The sequence below is a fragment of the Sus scrofa genome, chromosome 5 (assembly GCF_000003025.6).
Source record: "Sus scrofa isolate TJ Tabasco breed Duroc chromosome 5, Sscrofa11.1, whole genome shotgun sequence".
Lineage (NCBI taxonomy): Eukaryota > Metazoa > Chordata > Mammalia > Artiodactyla > Suidae > Sus > Sus scrofa.
Window position 1 is genome coordinate 5,313,808 of NC_010447.5, and position 19,670 is coordinate 5,333,477.

General features: G+C 53.0%; 1 protein-coding gene across 1 annotated transcript in view; it reads left to right on the forward strand.

Annotated features, from left to right (window-relative positions):
* EFCAB6 (EF-hand calcium binding domain 6) overlaps window positions 1-19,670 on the forward strand; it is a 241,137-nt gene that overhangs the window by 146,814 nt on the left and 74,653 nt on the right. The window contains 3 exon segments of the mRNA XM_021091409.1: window positions 6,495-6,609; window positions 8,966-9,099; window positions 16,125-16,360. Of these exon segments, the coding sequence (XP_020947068.1) occupies window positions 6,495-6,609; window positions 8,966-9,099; window positions 16,125-16,360 (485 nt within the window).

The window sequence follows — 19,670 nt, forward strand, 5'->3', positions numbered from 1 at the left end:
TACAGAGGTGAAAGAGAAGCACTGCTAATTTCTCTATCCAACAGCAATTTGTTGGGTGCCTGGCATGTGTTAGGCCCCTCCAAGGGACTCCTTATGAGAAGCAAGCAGAAGGGACTGTAGAAACTCAAAAAAGAATTTTGTGACTCAGGCTGTGGAGGACTCAGAAGGCTTTCCCTGAGCTGGTGACAGCTGTGTTTTAAGGATACACTTGATATACACAGCATCTAAGCAAGCGTTATGGGGAGTTCTGCTTCCTGTATGGCTGAATCAGTTCCTGCTATACCAACTTTCCCAACTTTATATCAACTATAAACACTGAGCAATGATAAATAAGGAAATAAATAGCCAAGTCCCTGAAGGCCCTGGAGAGCGAAACTAAGCAAACGGATTCTGGAGCAGAATCAGCTCTTGGAAATGGGAATAGCATGGGGTAAGGTTCCCATATTTCTCAGCTTTTCACCTGAATGAAGGCTGAAGTTGGTGCCACAGAAGGTAGATAAAACACTGATAGAAAACCAGCAGTCTTTCCATCCTAAAGAACCAGAGAGCAGAGAGAGGTCAGAGTAACTAAGGCCAGTGGAGAGTAAAGGGAGATTTCTGTAAGGAGCCAGAGAGTAGGTGCTCCAAATTCTGTTTATAAATTCTGCCCAAATCTCTGGCTGACCTGGAGCCATGCAGGAGCGAGGTGGATTGTGAGGCGTCTAGTTAAGGATCCATGAATCAGACTTAGAGTTAAACTGCTGCCCACCAGAGTTCAACCAAGTCTACTCTCTACTCAAGCAAAATCTAGCAGAATCTAGACTCTCTACACCATAATGTTCCTAATGTCCAGGATACCATCCAAACTTGGTCAACACACGGAGAAATAAGAAAATGTGATCCTTCTCAAGAGAAGAGAGTCTGAGATGATCCAGACGTTAGAATTAACACTTGAAGTCTTTAAAGTAACTATTATAACTGTGTTCAATGATGCAAAGGAAAGTATACTCATAATGAATGAAAATATAGGAAATAGCAGAGAAATAGAATTTACAAAAAGAACCAGATGGAAATTCTAGACCTGAAAAATAAAATATCCGAAATAAAAATTCACCTGATGAACTTAACCACAGAATGGAGTTGACAAAAGGAAAGAGTCAGCTTGAAGATAGATCTGTAGAAGTTATAAAAACTGTAGAAAGGAAAAGGTAAAAAAAAAGAAAGCTAGACCAGTGCCTCAGGGACATGTGGAACAAACATCAAAGGTCCAGCATGGGTATAATTGGTGTCACAGAAGGAAGGGAATACCAGGGAAGAACACATACGTGAAGAAAAAATGGCTGAAATTTCGCACATTTTAGTGAAAGGTTTACATGTATGGATTCAAGAAGCACAGAAAACCCCAAGTGGGATAAATACAGAGAAAAATCATAGATAAACTGAAAACCAAAAGCAAAGCGAGAAATCATAAAGCAACATGTGAAAAATGACACATTCGAAGGGGAACAATGATGATTTGTAATACTGTGTACTTCTTATTGGCAACCATTGAGGCCAAAAGCCAGTGGACAGTAACTTTAGGGTCCTGAAGGGAAGCAGAAACTAGAACAAAAATCTTTCTCTCCAGAATTTCCATCCAGCAAAAAGCTCCTTTAAGAATGAAGGTGAGGAGTTCCCGTTGTGGCACAGCAGAAACAAATGCCATTAGTTTCCGCAAGGATGTGGGTTCACTCCCTGGCCTCGCTCAGTGGGTCAGGGATCCAGCGTTGCTGTGAGCAGTAGTGTAGTTTGCAGATAGGGCTCAGATCCCACGTTGCTGTGGCTGTGGTGTAAGCCGCCATCTGCAGCTCTGATTCAGCCTCTAGCCTGGGAACCTCCCTATGCTGTGGGTGCGGCCCTAAAAAGTGGAAAAAAAAAAAAAGAATGAAGGTGAAACTGGAGTGCTTTTGTGGTTCGGTGGGTTAAGGATCTGGTGTTGTCCCTGCAGTGGGCTTGGTTCCTGGCCTCGGAATTTCCACATCCAGCAGGTGTGGCCAAAAAAGAATGAAAGTGAAATAAAGATGTTTTAAAATTTAAAACAAACTAAGATAACTCACTGCAAATAGATTTCATCGTAAAAAATGCTAAAGGAAGTTCTTCAGCCCAGGACTTTGGTACTCGGTGGAGACTCAGCTGATCCCGAAGGGATAAAGAGCATTGAAAATGGTAAATATCCATTTGAATATAAAAAGCTCTTTTTCTTAATTAAATGTGCATTTAATTGCGCAAAGCAAACATCTTCACATTGTCTTGTGGGCTTTGCAATATCCGTAGATGCAGAGCAGTAGAACAGCCACAACCACAACTGAAAGCACAGGGGCAGGTGTCACCTGGGTGTTGCAACCTTCCTCCGTTTCAGGCGACACGGTTCAGTGTTACTGAACAGGCTGCGAAAGGTGAAGGGCGCCTGTTAATCTTCCTAGATCAGCCACCACAGACACGATGCCAAGAGGCACAGCAAACAAGTGCTACTCCCCCAGAGACTGGCGGATGGCTCCCCAGAGCACGAGGCGCTTCGCAGGAGCTGGGCTTGCAAAGATTGACTCACTCACTCACCTTCCAGTCACTGGGCACCTACCTGGGGAAGCACCTCTTTTCACGGAGAGCCCGGCAGTGACTCCCCGGAATGGGGTGGCCACTCGGGGGAGAATCAGACTACGATCTAAGTGATGTCCCAGGAAGGGCAGAAGGGGCAGCTGGGTGAATCAGCATGTGCCAGGTCATAGCTTGTTATTCTCTGAGGGACTTCCTTAGGGACATGCTTCCTAGAAACAACCAAAAGGACAAGACATGAATGGTTAAACCCTTGAAAATCTGTTTTGTAAATGTTGCCGTTTAGCCTCACGTTGTATTGTAAATTGTCTCCAAGGGCTGTGACAAATCTAGCTGATCTGTTGCTGTGTTCATCCTCGAAATGCGTGGCGCAAGGGGGGCATCAGAGACGCTGATGGTGATGAAGTGCTCAGCGCCTCTCCTGGTGATGGCGTTCTCTGGGTACCATATCCTTTGCGGCGGGTGCTCTGTGCCCACAGGGGATGGCACGCCTGCAACCTCTGGATGGGCTGCTCAAGGCATGCCCAACCTCCCAGGGGTTTCTCAACCCTCCAGGCTATGAAACATTTGCCTACAGACATTTTCTTACCATCCATTACATATGTTTTTATGAAAGGACTGAGCAGGAGGAATTTGCAATGAATAATTCATGGATAATTGTTTTCAAAATATAAAGTTATCTTTCAAAGAAAACAACCAATCTCTTCGTTTCAGAGCCCCACCAACACTTGGGTGCCTCTGCGTGGGCCGCGGCATTCCGTAAGCTTGCACTGTCCCATGCTGGGACAGGCTTCCACTCTGAGCTGGGATGGGGTGTGCATGCAGAAGGCGCAGAGCCATCAAGATTCCCAGTCCCCAGGCAGGCCCTTGGGATAGTCTTGGAATCCGGCTCGGCTTCCCCCAGCCCCCAGGCAACAGCTGCATCCCCCACCCTGCGGCTCTGCTTACACTTCTGCACCAGCCATATCCACTACTTGTTCACTTCAACACACACATGCCAAGCCAAGGCCAGGGCCTGACAAATTGGGCAGGACAGACCCAGCAGGCTGCTGTCATGTTCAACCCATTGCTGACATATGGCCAAAGTGCCAGCTCCTGGTCCTACCCCACACACCAAGGGTGGCACCAAAGCAGAAGGAACTGATGGCTGCACTGCTTCTGGGGGCGTCCTGCTGCTATAAGTGGGTTTATATTCTGCAGCTCTAGTCTGTGGAGGCTGGGGCAGAAGGTTACACCTGTCAGAACCTGGGAGCTGAGGAGAAGCTGCCTCCTGAAAGCCTCCCAGGAAGATAGAGGAAAGTGAGAGGTGGCCTCATAGCCACCCCTTAGAGGCCCTCTATCCTTTGGTGTCCCAAGGGCATCCCAAGGAGTTGTGAGACCCAGATTAGCCTTTGCCTGTGTGTCCTGTTTGGATGCATGTGAAGGTGCTAGCATTTTTTGGAAGAGCCGTTTCCCCCACCTCCCGCAGTCATTTCCTGTCTGTTTCCACCTGCCCTGTTCTTTGTCCAGGCCCCAGGGACCTTATTCCAACAGTGGGTTTCATCATGGCAGTTAAGAAGAACTGGTTTTGAACCCTAGGTTTGTCATTTCCTAATCATGTGACTAGGGCACCTCTCATAGCCTCAATTTCCATATCTTTAAAATAGAGTTAGAAAGAGTGCTTTTCTCATGGCTTCTGTGCGTGTAAGTATTAAATGAGATGTAATATCTGTAAAGAAGTCAGCATGATGCCTCGCACATAATAGGCATAAGCTTTGCTACATGATGATGGTAATGATGGTGATGATGGTGCTGCTGCTGACGGTGATGATGATGGTGATGATGAAGGTGAGGATGATGCTCATGATGATGGTGATGATGGTGCTACTGCTGATGGTAATGATGGTGGTGCTGCTGATGATGGTAATGATGATGGTGATGATGATGATGGTAATGATGATGATGGTAATGATGGTGTTGCTGCTGCTGATGGTAATGATGATGGTAATGATGATGACGGTGATGATGATGGTGATGGTGATGAGATGGTGATGATGATGGTAATGATGGTAATGATGATGTCGGTGATGATGATGGTGATGTTGGTGATGATGATGGTAATGATGATGATGATGACGGTGATGATGATGGTAATGATGATGATGATGACGGTGATGATGGTGATGATGATGGTGATGATGGTGATGATGGTGCTGCTGCTCATGGTGCTGATGATGATGGTAATGATGATGGTGATGATGATGGTGCTCATGGTGCTGATGATGGTAATGATGGTGGTGATGATGGTGATGATGCTGGTGCTGCTGCTCATGGTGCTGATGATGATGGTGCTGCTGCTACTGATGATGATGGGGATGTGATGGTGATGGCAGGATGATGATGGTGGTGACGGTGGTACTGATAATGATGGTGATGATGGTGCTGGTGATGATGGTGCTGCTGCTGATGGTAATGATGGTGCTGATGATGGTGATGATGATGGTGCTGCTGCTCATGGTGCTGATGATGATGGTAATGATGATGGTGATGATGGTGATGATGATGATGGTGATGGTGGTGCTGGTGATGATGGTGCTGCTGCTGATGATGATAATGATGGTGCTGCTGCTGATGGGGACGATGATGATGGGGATAGTGATGGTGATGATAGGATGATGATGATATGATAATGATGGTGACGATAGTGCTGATGGTGATGGGTAGTGTCTCATCCCATCCTCCTGCTCCCTTTGCCCCTATTCAGCTTCCTCTACAGAACGCAGTCAGTGTGGCACTGAGCCTGCTATTCCTCTGCTGTCTAACTGACTGTAGCTTCCTGTGCCATCACAACCCCTGATTAACCCCAAGTTAACGGCTGTCTGTGTATTCCCCAACCCAACACCCAGGCACACCCTTTCCTCTAACCTGTCTCCAGACTCGGCTCTCCCAGACAGCCTTCCTGCATCTGTCCTGGGAGAGCCAGTCATCCTGGGCATCGTTGGCCCTTTGATGCACAGACACATTTTAAACTGTGGTGCAGTATCCTTTTCTGGAAGGAAAGCCATGTTTTCTCACCTAAGTCATGATTTGAAAGCAGCAGGGGTGCTGTCTCCTGTCCCCATCTATACGCCCCCAGCATCCCTTCTGCTGCATCTCCAGGCAGGTAGCTCTGTCCAGGTTGTTGACCGACTGGCCACTGGCAAAGTGGTGCCAGCATCACCTGCTGCTCAAACAGCCCAGCCATTCAGTTTTTCCTAGGAAGGCGTCATGTCCTGGGAAGAGTCGTTTAGATGATTCCACTTCGCTGTTTGTAACACAGGGAAGTGTGTTTTTCTCAGTTGCCCCCAACCCCCGTCTGCTACACACACAAGATGGAACCTGCTGGGAGACAGTAAGGTTGTGTGTGATGGAGTGAAGGATCACAGACAATGTCCAGCGAGTGACTCACAAAGGAGAGGGGAAAGGGTCCATGGGTCCCCCTGCAAAACAGAGCAGAACAGAACAGAACACATTAACTTGCAGTCCTAATGAAACTGGGATCAAAATTCTAACTTCCCCTCCTCAAACCACCTTGCTTTATTTTGCTTCTGTTTCCTAGGATATAAACCTAACTTATGAAATGGAAAGCCACTGCAGTCACAGCAGATGTGAATTGGGGACCCTGGGTGGCACAGCCTGTAAAAAGGTTTGCAGTGACGTCACGGCTGCAGCCCTGAGTGCCATGCCCACCAAGCCCAGGGCCCGGGGCCCTTCTGTTCCTTTGTTCACTCACTCACTCAACAAGCCTGCAGGGCCCCAAGCTCAGGACACCTGGCCCCGCCTGTGGGGAGCCTGGGGTGGGGGGTCAGACAGGCAACAGTCAGAGCCTGGAGCATGGGGGCTGTGGGGCCTGCAGGTCCCCAAGGCCACCTAATGGCCTCTCCCTGGCTTGTCTTCCTTGTCAGGTACTGGAGGAGCACGGGATGCCCATGGATGACGACCAGTACGCGCTGCTGACGGCGAAAATAGGATATAAGAAGGAAGGGATGAGCTACCTGGATTTTGCAACAGGATTTGAAGGTGGCTAACGGCCAAGTGCAAACCTGGCCCTCCCATCCCCACCCCCCTCCTGTCCCCCACCCCCCGCCCCAGTCTTTCTGAGCACTGCCACGAGGCTGCTGGGGTTGAAGTAGGGCCAGCTGAGATGTTGAAATGGTGTGTGTCCTAAGACTGGAAACAGACATTTTTGCTTCATTTTATCTGACTGCGTTTCAGCCTTTTAAAAAAAAATTTCACTCAGCTGCACTCTGAGTGCAGAATTTTGTCTGACAGAACTGTCTACAAATAGAGCACAAATGGTTTCTAAAATTTACTCCCAAGCCTGTGCTCCTCCAACCACACCTCATGTCCTTTAAGGCTTTCCTCCTAGAATTAGATGCGGTTGTGGGTAGTTAGTGGCCCCCACGCACCAGCAAGGCACGTGTTTTTCTTCCCCTTTTGCGGATAAGGACACAGAGATTCTAAAAGATTCAGTGACTTGCCCAAGATCACCCGGCCACTGTCCTCCCCCCCGACACATGGTCCTCAGGAAATTCGTTGTGCGTGGGGCTATCTGGGCCAGAAGCTGGGTCCTCCCGTTTGCCAGCTGCTCCCGATCCTGCTCTCCAGCCGCACGCCTGGCGGACGGATGACCAGCACCAGCCTTCCCTTCTCGGCTGTGTCATCTCTCCCCTCCCTTGTTCCCACTCCCCCTGAAAAAAGGCCTGGAGAAGAGCTGCAGAAGTCGCCCATACGTATGGACGGAATGCTCTTCTCCTTTGCTGTGAGCGCACTGCAGCCTGCATGGGGCAGAGCCCGGGGCACTGTTTGCCTTTTGCCCTTTTCTCCAAGGTCGGCCTGGGTGATGCCTGGGTGATGTCGTGTGTCTCACTAGAGAAACCGGCAGCCAAGACGCCTCACCAGGAAGGAAAGAGAGGGTCCCATCCAAGCTCCCAGATTTAATTGCTGAATCTGAAGGGGAGAAGTCCTGCACCCCAAAAAAGACAACAGAGAAGCCGTAGAATTTTAACATTTGGACACTTTTCTTTGGCTGTATGTTTTGACATATTGGAAGGACAATAAAAATAGGGAAAAGGGGTGTTTGCCAGTGGCTCTGTCGGTGGCTGAGCTGGTTGAGGATCCGCTGCTGTGGTTCAGGTCACCACTGTGGCCTGGGAACTCCCGCGTGCCATGGGCGCTGCCAAAAAAAAAAAAAAAAAAAAAATGGGGAAAAGGACCTCACATTCACTTTAGTGAGTGCTTCTCCTGGGCCAGTGCTTCTCCTGTAGCCATTGTTGAGGTGAGCAAATCGGGGCCCAGGGTAAGCAGTCACTCACCCTGTCGCAGAGTAGGCACTTGACTCCACAGCCGCCAGTGGCTCTGGGCTTCCTTCCTCCCAGCCTGTTCTTCCTCCTCACCTTCCTCCTCCTCCATCCTCCATCGGTCCCCACAACACCTGGCCAGGTGCTGAGGGTTGGGGAGGGGGGCTCTGGGCCAGCCCCAGGCCAGGGGAGGCCACTTCGGGCCCAGGTGGAGGCGAGGCAGAGGCCAGGTTCAAGACTCAAGGATGTCCGCCAGCTCCAGGCGCCCTGCCCGCCCTGCATCCTACCGACCACGTCAGTGGGTGAGGGGGCTGGACACGGGCTGAGACTCACGATCAAGTCCCAGACTGTAGCCTGGCTTTAGACAAGGCCACGCTCAAATGGGTGCACCCTGATGGGAATGGGTTTGTTTGAAGTAGAGGTTACATTTCCTCACTCAGTTTTAGGAGAACGAAAGAGCCTAATGCAGTGATTAACTGGCTGGGCTCTGGAATCCTACGGGCCTGGGTCCAGCTGTGCCGACCGTGAGCTCCGTGGCCTTGGGGAAGCCGAGCCTCCACCTCCCCATCTGGAGAATGGGCACCGTAGTAGGTTTCCTCCTGCGTGAAGCAGGGTCGCGAAGAGCCTCTGTGCTCGGGGTTGTTGAAAAGACCAGGAAGTGTCCAGAGGCCTCGGGCGCACAGGTGCTCAGGATCTGCCTGGGGACTGACCTCCACGTACCTGTGCTTGGGGCCTGATGCTAGGAACCAGATCGGGCCGGATCCTCCTTCTCTGCCCTGAGAGCAGAGAGATGGGCGAGGTCATCCCCGCCCAGAGGACGGGCGGGGAGCCAGAGCAGGCAACGCGCTGGGCGGGAGCGCGGCCCTGTCCTCAGAGAACAAGTTCTTCTCGTGACAGCAGGTACATGTCTAAGACACTGACGGAGACGCCAGCGCATAGCCAAGGGCGTGCTGTGCTCGGCCCAGGGCCGTTGCACTGGGTAGTGCTCTGCCAGGACTGAGGGCAGCAGTGTTGGGATGGAAATGGAGAGGCATGCACGCCCCTAACAGGTCTCCTGCTTTATGTGACTGTTTCAGATGCTGCCATGAATGGGCCGGAAGCGACCCCGCCTCAGACTCCAGGTCTTTCGAAAGGCACCTCGGACAGCTCCTTGATTACAGCGAAAGAATGCCTGCGCCAGTTCCCCCGGAGACTGAAGGAATTCTTCCGGGTAAATCACGACGTGACCTCTCTGCTACTGCTGGGCTTTTCGGGACCCCCTGCCTCCTTGCTCACCCGAGGGGCCGTGACTCCTGGGGCCCCAGGTCCTATGGACTCAGGCTTTTTACCCTTTCTCGCCTTCCCGGGGGGGCTGATCTGTGGGATCCCCACCCCTCCCTATGCCCCTCCTGCTGACACTTGGCTGGGTCCGCCTTCTGCCGCTCAGAGGCCTTGGAGAAGTAAGGAGGCCTCCTCACAAGACGGGGAGGGCGGGCAGGGGCACGGCAGCCCGGGTACAGCACGTTTAGGATCCTTTCCGCCGTTCCCGCCACGCCACTCAGTCACTCACCAAACAAGCCTTCTGCACCTGCGTCTCCTAAGCTGGACTCTCCTCTAAGAGCTGGGGATGGACATGCGAGCCCTGCTCAGGGAGCTCAGTCCAGTCCAAACACAGACTGAACCGACGGTTCAGACACATCACGATTGGCTGGCGTGAAGGAACCGGTGGTGTGCTGCGGGGCACAGGAAATCAGTCATCAGGGAGGGCTTCCTGGAGCAGGTGACCGCTGAATAGAATCTGAAACCCTCAGCAGGTTCTGGCCAGAAAAAGCAGGGAGCACACCGTGGAAGAGTGCACTTGCCCGAGGCAGGTGGTGGCGGGTCACGGGCCCCATGTGACTGAGCCGTGTGTTGCACGCAGACGTTGTGATGGAGAAGCCGGGAGAAACGGAGAGAGGCAGGTGCAGAATGGCCTCAGGTGTCTTTGTGTTGAGAAGTCAGAGGGTCAGTCAAGTGGGAAAGAAGATCCGTTTGCTGAGCTGAGCACGTCGGCTACAAAACGGGGCAGAGGACGTGAGGGAGTCAGAACGGATCCCAACCAGGGCGTGGAGACCCAGGCTGTGCAGGAGCGAGTGCCTCAGTGAGGGGTGGGGGCAGGCGAGTCCTCGTGCGTGGGGCCGGCCCCCAGGAGCAGGGCCGCAGAGTCGCTGTGCTCTGACCAGACCAGCATCCCATGCTGATGGCCGGTGGAGATTCATTTCTGTTGTTACTGAGCTCCCGTTTTAGAAGAGATTTACTTCTGGTGACGGTCGAGCTGGACTTGCAGGATGGTCGGACTTCGACTATTCTGTCTAGCCCTCAGACTGCACCTCCTAATTCTGGGCTTGAAGAAAGTATGGTCACCGTAGGCCGGCGGGGAAAGGTCAGTCCTCATTATTTAATCTGATGGCATGTCCAGCTGAGAAGAGCTTGGAGCAGGCAGAGGTCGGCAGGGGGCTGGAGGGCCTGGTTCTCTGAAGGCCTGGCGGGAGGGATGGGAGGCAGAAGGGGAGGCAGAGGCACCGGAGCAGACCGTCCCTCTGTGCTGGTTAGCAGGGGCCGGAGTGGCTGTCAGCTGCCACCGCTGCCCCCATGGCAGCCCAGCCCCTTGCTCGGACGCCTCTGCCCCGTCTCCCCTCACTCACCCCTCCCGGCAGGGGCGTGGGGGAAGCCAGGCTGGGTGCCGCCACCATCGTCTTCCTACCTCTGTCATCAGCTTGGTCATGGCGCACATATGTCCTGTATGTCCTAAGACGGTTTTATTTTAAATAATTAAATAATGAATTGGCTGAATAAATGTTCACCAACACCCACCCTACCCCGCAAAGAATTTAGAACCTAGTGGGTGAGCGGAAGAGTGGACCCCTAATTGCAGACTAGGGTGCGGGTTCCATCCGGGTGCCCTGGGGGGCTGCTGTGTGTAAACGGGGTGCAGTGTGTGTCCTGACTGCTGAATTGGATGGCTCAGTCGCTCTGTTTCTGTTATTGAGTTCCTATTGTGAGACTTTTTTTTTTTTTTTTTTTTTTTTGCCATTTCTTGGGTTGCTCCCGTGGCATATGGAGGTTCCCAGGCTAGGGGTTGAATCGGAGTTGTAGCCGCCAGCCTACACCACAGCCACAGCAACGCGGGATCTGAGCCGCTTCTTCGACCTACACCACAGCTCAAGGCAACGCTGGATCCTTAACCTACTGGGCAAGGGCAGGGATCGAACCTGCAACCTCATGATTCCTCATTGGATTCATTAATCACTGAGCCACGACGGGGACTCCTCATGAGACATTCTTGAATAGCTCCTGCCATCTGTAATGAAAAAACTATTTGATAGTGGTTGAAATTACTGTTATTGCTGCTGCTGTTATTGTTTGCCCAGTGATTTTGTGGCCAGACAGTCTGTCTCAGCACAGCCAGGTTTACGGACAAGGCGAAGTCAGCCTCATCTGCACGGCCAAGGCCAGCACCATGAACAGTAGAACGGGATAATTCACTGTGACAGACAAGGGCCGTCTTCCCTGCTTCCCTCCCTCACTGTGGTGAAGAAAGCAGGCACGGAGACCCCCTGGTGACCTGGGGGCATGACCTGGGGACAGATCCCATGGTCCTGGTGGGTTCCCCTTCAGCCTCACCCTCTAGACAGTGTCTCTGCAGGTTCAGGCACATGCCTGTGGATTCATGAATATTTCAAAAAAACAAAGAGGATTGAGAAACCCCACACAGAGTTCCCACCGCGGCTCGGAGGACACAAATCTGACGAGCATCCATGAGGACGCAGGTTTGATCCCTGGCCGCGCTCAGTGGGTTAAGGATCCAGCACTGCGGTGAGCTGTGGTGTAGGTCACAGATGCAGCTCAGATCCTGCATTGCTGTGGCTCTGGCGTAGGCTGGCAGCTGTAGCTCCCATTAGACCCCTAGCCTGGGAACCTCCATATGCTGCAGGTGTGGCCCTAAAAAGACAAAAAAAAAAAAAAAGAGAGAGAGAGAAACCCCACACAAAGGCTCATCCTGTATATACACTTCTGCAGCTGTGGTTTTTGCTTCATAAACTGTCTTGGACACCTGGCCGTGCAGGGTCTCAACACGCAGGCTCTGGTCAGAGCGTCCCCTTTCTCTGGGATGAGCCAGGATCCTGCCCACCAGCCTGCAGCCCCGGCCTGGCCCTGCTCTCTGCCGCGTCTCCCCCCATTCCCCAGCCCCCACCCGCCGCCGCGTCACTCTGGCCGTCGCCCTTCCTCCCTTCCTGGCCTTGGACATCCTCCTCCTTTGCCTGGACGGTCACTCCTCGCCCTGCGACCAGCCAGCTCCTACCTCAGCGCCGGCCTTGAAGCCCCGGTGGTTCCTCTGGCCCTTCAGATCTGCCCGGAGACCTGCCGCCGCTCACTGCTCCCTGCTTGCCGAGCACGTGGATTTGTCATCCCACAAGACGTCGAGGCCCCGCTTGCTCCTGAATCATTCACCGCAGTCACACAACTGGCCACCACAGTGCCTGCTGGGCAATAGGTGATCCGTATGCATTTGCTGAATGAATAAGAGACTTCACTCTCCCCGACAGGCAGTGACCCAGAGGGCTTACCCCCGTGGCCTCAGTTGGTTTAATCCCCACAACCACCCTACCGAGTGGGCATCAGCACCCCCACTTCACAGGTGACGAAATGGAGGGTCACAGATGGGGAGGAACTTCTCGAAGCCGCATGCCCAGTAAATGCCATAGCCAGGAATTAAGGAACATCTACTTGGCCCGGCATTTACTGACTTCAATCAAATTCGGAGTCTTCAGGCTGGGAGTCAGAGTGAGATTCAGGACTGAGGGAAGAATCTCAGTTTGTGGGGATTTTACAAATGCGCGCCCCACGGCCCAGCAGTGAAGGCCTCGGGGCCTTTGCTCCTCTTTTGCTGCACTTACCACGCCGTCTCGCTGTCATTTGCTTTCTTCCCTGCTGGACTGAGGGCCTTGGTGTCGGGAGCCAGGCTTGAGTTGTCAGTGTGTCCCTGTGCCCAGCAGGGTTCTTGGCACATCATAGGTGCCCAGGAAATAGCCCGTCCTCAGTCCGTGGACGTTTCGCAAGCCTGCTCTCGGGGCTGGAGCTGCACGGAGAGGTTGGTCAGCCCAGGCAAGATGCTGACCTTCTAGAGGTGGAGCAGCTGGTGAAGACAAGCATCTCCAGACGGTCTTGTGGTGACACGTGCTGTGAAGAAAAACAAAGCAGGGGGAGAGGCCAGAGGCCCATCAGAGTGGTTCCCTTGTGCAGGTGGGACAGGACATGCCTCCCTGGAGAAGTGGCATTCAGGCAGAGACCCAGGGAAGGCCAGGCAGAGCTGGTGGAGAATTCCCTGGTGTACCCAAGGCAGGCCTGGCGTGTCCAACAGCAGCACGGGGGCCCGTGGAGGAGGAGGAGAGGACAAAGAGTAGGGGGCTGGGGCCACGGTCAGGATTGAGGACTGGATCCCTGGTGCCATGAGCTGAGCAGAGGAGCGACATGCACTGGCTTGAGCTGAGGAGGGATCAGCAGCTGCTGTGAGGAAAGAAGGCGGGGTGAGGGTGGGAGCTGGGAGCCAGTGGAGAGCCTCCTGCAGGAAGCTGGGGGCCAGCCAGGGATCCAGTGGAGCAGCCGGACTGGGAGAAGTGATGCTCTGAAGGGAGAACCGACGGCCGTGTGGGCGGATTGGATGTGGGGTGCTGGGCAGAGGGAGGCCCGAGGGCGCCTCCGAGGTTTGTGGTCTGAGAAATGGAAGGAAGGTCCTGCCGCTTCTTGAGCTGGGAAGGACCCGGAGGAGGACGAGCCGGGAAGGACCAGGAGGAGGACGAGCCGGGAAGGACCCGGAGGACGACGAGCCGGGAAGGACCCGGAGGACGACGAGCCGGGAAGGACCCGGAGGACGACGAGCCGGGAAGGACCCGGAGGACGACGAGCCGGGAAGGACCCGGAGGAGGACGAGCCGGGAAGGACCCGGAGGAGGACGAGCCGGGAAGGACCCGGAGGACGACGAGCCGGGAAGGACCCGGAGGACGACGAGCCGGGAAGGACCCGGAGGACGACGAGCCGGGAAGGACCCGGAGGACGACGAGCCGGGAAGGACCCGGAGGACGACGAGCCGGGAAGGACCCGGAGGAGGACGAGCCGGGAAGGACCCGGAGGACGACGAGCCGGGAAGGACCCGGAGGAGGACGAGCCGGGAAGGACCCGGAGGATGAGCTGGGACATCCAGGAGCCAGAACTTTGACTTTGGCCGTGTTCGTTTTGACGTCCAAGGGGAAATGCCTTGAAGCCTTTAGATGTGAGTTGGGAGGTTGTGGGAGGGCTTGTAGCCGAACGTACAGGGAACCAGCAGCAAAGAGATGGGCCTGCAGTTCCGATGGGCGGTGCTGCAGGAGAAGAGCCCTCCTGGACGCTGGCATCTCTGAGGGGAGGGGCAGCACTTAAGATGGGTGAGTGTTTAGCACAGTGATTGCCTGGGTTTGTGTGTGCCGAATAATGTTTGGCACAAATAATAATTAGTGAATAAACAGATCTTCCCACAAATCCCAAAAGATCTTGTTCTGTCTTGTCTTTTTTCTTTTGCTTTTTAGGGCCGCATCCACAGCATATGGAAGTCCCCAGGCTGGGGCTCGAATTGGAGCTGCAGCCAGCAGCCGACACCACAGCCACAGCAACTCAGGATCCAAGCAACGTCTGCAGCCTACACCACAGCTCACAGCAATGCTGGATCCTTAACCCACTGAGCCAGGCCAGGGATTGAACCCGCACCCTGTGTATACTAGTCGAGTTCGTCACCCTCTGAGCCACAACAGGAACTCCCCAAAAGGTTTTAATTAGACCCTTGAGTCACAGCGGGTCTTGCTTTATGTTAGAAGTGACCTCTCTGGAGGGTCCCTGGCCACAGAGTTGCAGGCTGGGCCTCCAAAGCAACAGGATGGGTACCAGGGTGGGGCTGCCTCGGGTGCTGACGGAACAGGGGTGATGAGACCACAGCAGCACCCCTTGGAGCCTGAGACACAGGAGTCGGGTGGGCAGGGCCGGGGGAAGCAAGAGTGTTGGCCCAGATGGACCTGGTTCAAATCCCACTGCCGGGTACTTGCTGTCTGACCTCAGGCAACAGTAGTGGGAACAAACAACATTTTAAAGTGCTTAGGAAACCTGCCCGGTGCTTTCTAAAGGCTTTGCCTGTTAGCACTTTCAGACCTCACCACCCCCCAGGAGGCAGGGACTTTGTGCTGGTACCCGGCAAAGCTGGGATTTAAACTAAACCACCTGCCTCCAGGGTGCACCCTCAGCCCTGCAGCCTGATCACAAGCTCCCTGCAGGCCTCTGCTTCCTCATCTGCCATGTGGGAATCCGTGTGCCCTCCTGCAGCACGACCTGCAACCAAAGCTGATTGCAGGCAGGGCGGGGCCTTGGGCACTGGCATCAGAACGGGGCCCAGCTCTGGGCGGCTCCTCAGGGTGATTTCAGCACAGTGCTGGTTTTCCTGTAGACAGAAGTTGCCAAACTTTATGAGAATTGCCTGAAAACACTGAAAGCAAGATTTCCTTTATGGCTGTGCCTGTGGCACCCGGCAGTTCCCAGGCCAGGAATTGAACCCGCACCACAGCAGTGTCCTGAGCCACAGCAGGGTCATTGCCAAATCCTTAACCACTAGTCCGCCAGGGAACTCTCGAGAGCAAGATTTTGTAGGTCCTGGGAAGCTCCAGCCTACTCCCCTTACTTCTGGTACTAGAAGTACCGATCTCAGAAGCCAAGGGAGCCCGACGAAGAAAAGCCCCTCTGGTCCCCCTTCCTGAACTCGTTGCATTAAAAGAGGGCACCGAGGAGTTCCCATCGTGGCTCAGTGGTTAACAAATCCGACTAGGAACCATGAGGTTGCGGGTTCGATGTCTGGCCTTGCTCAGCAGGTTAAGGATCTGGCGTTGCCGTGAGCTGTGGTGTGGGTCTCAGACGCGGCTCAGATCGCATGTTGCTGTGGCTGTGGTGTAGGCTGGCGGCTACAGCTCCAATTCGACCCCTAGCCTGGGAACCTCCATATGCTGCGGGAGTGGCCCAAGAAATGGCAAAAAGACAAAAAAATAAAAATAAAAGAGGGCACCTGAAAACATAGCTCAGAAACTCCCGGGGAGAGCAAATCTCCAAGGAGCCGTGGTGGCACCGTGGCCCCTCCGTGGTCCGGGAGGGGTGCACGTGGCCAGGTCCAGACGGCCGGGCCTTGAGGGTGCGTCTCGTGTCCAGGACCCCTACGCCGCCTTCTTTAACCTGGACTTGGACCGGGACGGCCTCATCAGCATGCACGACCTCCGCAGGCTGCTGCTGCACCTGCGCTTCAACCTGAAGGAGGAGGAGTTCGAGCGTTTCCTGGGCCTCCTCGGCCTGCGGCTCAGCGTCACGTTAAATTTCCGCGAGTTTCGAAATTTGTTTGAGAAGAGACCGTTCAGGTCAGAGGATGACGCGCCTCAGAGACTCCTCAGGTAAGAGGGCAGCGCGGGCAGGGCGGCATTTCCGCGGTGCCACGACGGGGCCCAAGGCTGGAGCCGCCTCCCAGGAGCGGTTTATTTTGGCTCTTCCTTTGTTCAAGAAACGTCACATTCAAGAACATACACGTTCAGCGTCCAAAGACTGGAAGGTGTAGACACCTCATCTGAACACCTGGGAGCATCATGCTTGTACTTCACCACGTGTCATCCCAGCCTTTTCCCTCTTTTCTCTTGGGCCCCGTACGTGGAAGTTCTCAGGCCGGGGACTGAACCTATGTCGCAGCAGTGACAGCATCGCCTCCTTAACCTACTGAGCCACCAGGGAACTCCCTGTCTTTTTTCTTTGTACTTAGTATATACATGTGCCCCCTGGAGGGGCGCCCCCAGAAGCCTTTGTGACTGGGCCAGGCTGTGTGACATCTGGCCAGGCTGCAGAGGCCCTCGATCTTGCACTTGAATTTTCCTTCTGAATTTGCTGGTTTTGTTTTGTCTCTATATATTTAAAAAGCCAGCAGGAAAGAGAATGACTAGTCTCTTTCTAAGCAAAAGGATCATATAACACGTGAGTGGACACCTGCTTCCAATTGCTCAAGTTCTGAGGGGTTTCATACGAGACTTGATTGCTTAACATTAAAACAAAGCAAAAAATATCCTTCAGAAAGAATTTTTTTGGAGGATATATGCAGACGGAATGCAACGATTTCAACCGCAAAGCGCAGTCTTGCCGTCCGGATGACTCATTTGCATTCATTTGCTCATTCATCACCCATTTGCTGAAAATCTGCTGTGTGCTTGACGTTGCCCCAGGACTGGGTGGTGCAAATGGGTGAGATGAACACTGCCTTTGAGGGGCTCGGGGCTGAACTGAGCTGGGACAGGTGGGAAACTACAGAACTGCGTAGAAATACAGGAATGTCTGAGGGAGGGGAGAAGCTGAGCCTGCTGGAGGTGCACAGGCAAAGTAGGACTTTTCAGTTGGGTCTTGAGGTGTGAGTAGGAGTTTGCCCAGTGCGGGTTACCAGGTGGTGATTCAAGACCAGGGAAGAGCATCTGCACAACCACAGAGGTGGGCATGTGAAGCACATTCAGGAACTGGGAGATGATGTGTGTGCAGAAGCGGCGTGTGCCATGGGAGAGGAAGGCAGGAGATGCAGGAGGGCTCATGCGAAGGGGCTCAAGCACCAGGCTGCCAGTCCTATCCTTTATGGATAGCAGGAGAGGATTTTACGCCATGGAGTGGCGGGGGGTCACCCTCTGCTGTAGAAGCATCCTTCAGCACCCCAGGACTGGATGTAGCGGAAGAGAGAGGCTGCATCCCAGGGAGACCCAGCGTGGGCAAGGGAGAGGGAGCTCTGGGACCCCATAAGGCTCTGCTTCCGAGAGCCGAGCCCTCCCGGGGCAGGGCCCCATCCGTGCCTCCTGCAGGTGCGTCTTCAAGCCCTTCAGGGCGGCGTCGTGCTCTGGCTTTACAGATGGAGGAGCTGGGCCAAGGGAAGTGGTGATGACTTATCGGGAAGGACCAGGCGGCGGGTGGAGAGACAGAGACTGGCCGGGATGCCTGCGGGAAGGGGCCGCTTCCTCTGCCCAGAGAGCGCGTCCTCTTTCTCCCGCCTCAGCCTCACTCCTCTCCAGCCAAGCCTGGACGCGTCCCTTGTGGACGCCACCCTGCCCTCCCAGTTGGATCCCTCTGCCTTCTGGGCCTTCGCTTCCCACCTGCTTCATCAGAATGCAGTACTTTTGAGTTTTGAAGTTTCGTTACTTTGTGCAAGAGAAGAAGACCGTCTTGTCTGCTCGATCCGTGCACAGCATGTTCATTCTTCGATGTAGAAATACCGACTCGAAGGATTGTTCCAGTGACCTGTTTCATTTACATCATCTGTTCCCTTGTTAAATACACGCGGGCCCTGTCCATTTATCTACTGGTAACTCACATCAAATACATTTTGGTGCATGTACATCAAAAAGATGAGAAAACTGGAGTTCCCGTTGTGGTGCAGTGGAAACAAATCCGATTAGGAACCATGAGGATGCGGGTTCGATCCCTGGCCTGGCTCAGTAGGTTAAGGATCCTGTGTTGCTGTGACTGTGGTGTAGGCCGGCAGCTGTAGCTCCTATTCGACCCCTTAGCCTGGGAACTACCATGTGCTGCAGGTGGGGCCCTAAAAAAAAAAGAGAGAGAGAGAAAATAACGTCTTGTGTCCTTTTACCAAAATTCGATGGTCAGCTCCTTGTAACAAACTGTTGTATGATCAAGTCCTTCCTGGCGAATGACTAATTGAATGGAAATAACACATTTCCCATTGTCTTAGACTATATTATTCTCCTCCTCCTCAAGTGACTTGGTTATATGGTCAGGTTCACCTTCACCTCTGGCTCATCTCCTAACTGTGAGCCGTCTTCTGATCTCAGGCTTCTTCCCTTTGCCATGTGTCCATGAAATAAGCATTAAGAATGTTCAGCTATGTCCAGGGAACGCCAACCTGAGACGGCAAGGACAGTGCCACCATCTTCTTTTACACCTTCTCCAAAGAGGCTCTGACGCTTTGGGCGGTGCAGTCCGAAAACTGAAGGGTGATGAAACACTGAGGATTCCCGTCAGCATCGTATCCTCTCGTTGGGAGGTGCCATCCCTTCCTGCTTTCTTCTTCTTTTCGTCTCTTTTTTTAAGCATAGCTGGAAGTAGTCGAGTAATGGTTGACTATTTCTTGGGATGACGAAAGAGGTCTAGTATAGTTAAAATCAAGTAACTAAGACCTTGTCATGTGTCGTCATCTAAGAGGTGCAGTGGCCCACCATATGGTAATAGCAAAATAGGATGAGTTTTATTTCATACAGAAAATAAGTGCATTTTGGGGGGAGGCCCATGAGGAAGAACAAAAGCCAGAATACCACTCTTCTGTCTTTAGGATCATACAGAATTGTTAGTTCTTTTTAAAGTATTTGATAGAATTCACCCAACGAAATCATCAGGTCCTGGGGCTTCCTTGTTGAAAGAATTTTAACTATAAATGAATTAATTTAATAGTTGTAGAATTATTCAGGGGTTTTAGTCCTTCTTGAGTGAGTTTATTTATGGATTGTGTCTTTTAAGCTCTTGGTCCATTTGATCTCTTGGTCTGTTGTTAAATTCATGGGGACAGGTGGCTCATGGTACTGCCTTACCATTCGTTGAATATCTGTGAGGTCTTTAGTGACAGCCCCTCTTTCACATCTGATGTTGGCAGTGGGTGTCTCCTCTCCTTTTTTTCCTTGATTCGTTTAGCTAAAGGTTTATCAATTTTATTGGTTTTTCAAAAAACCGTCT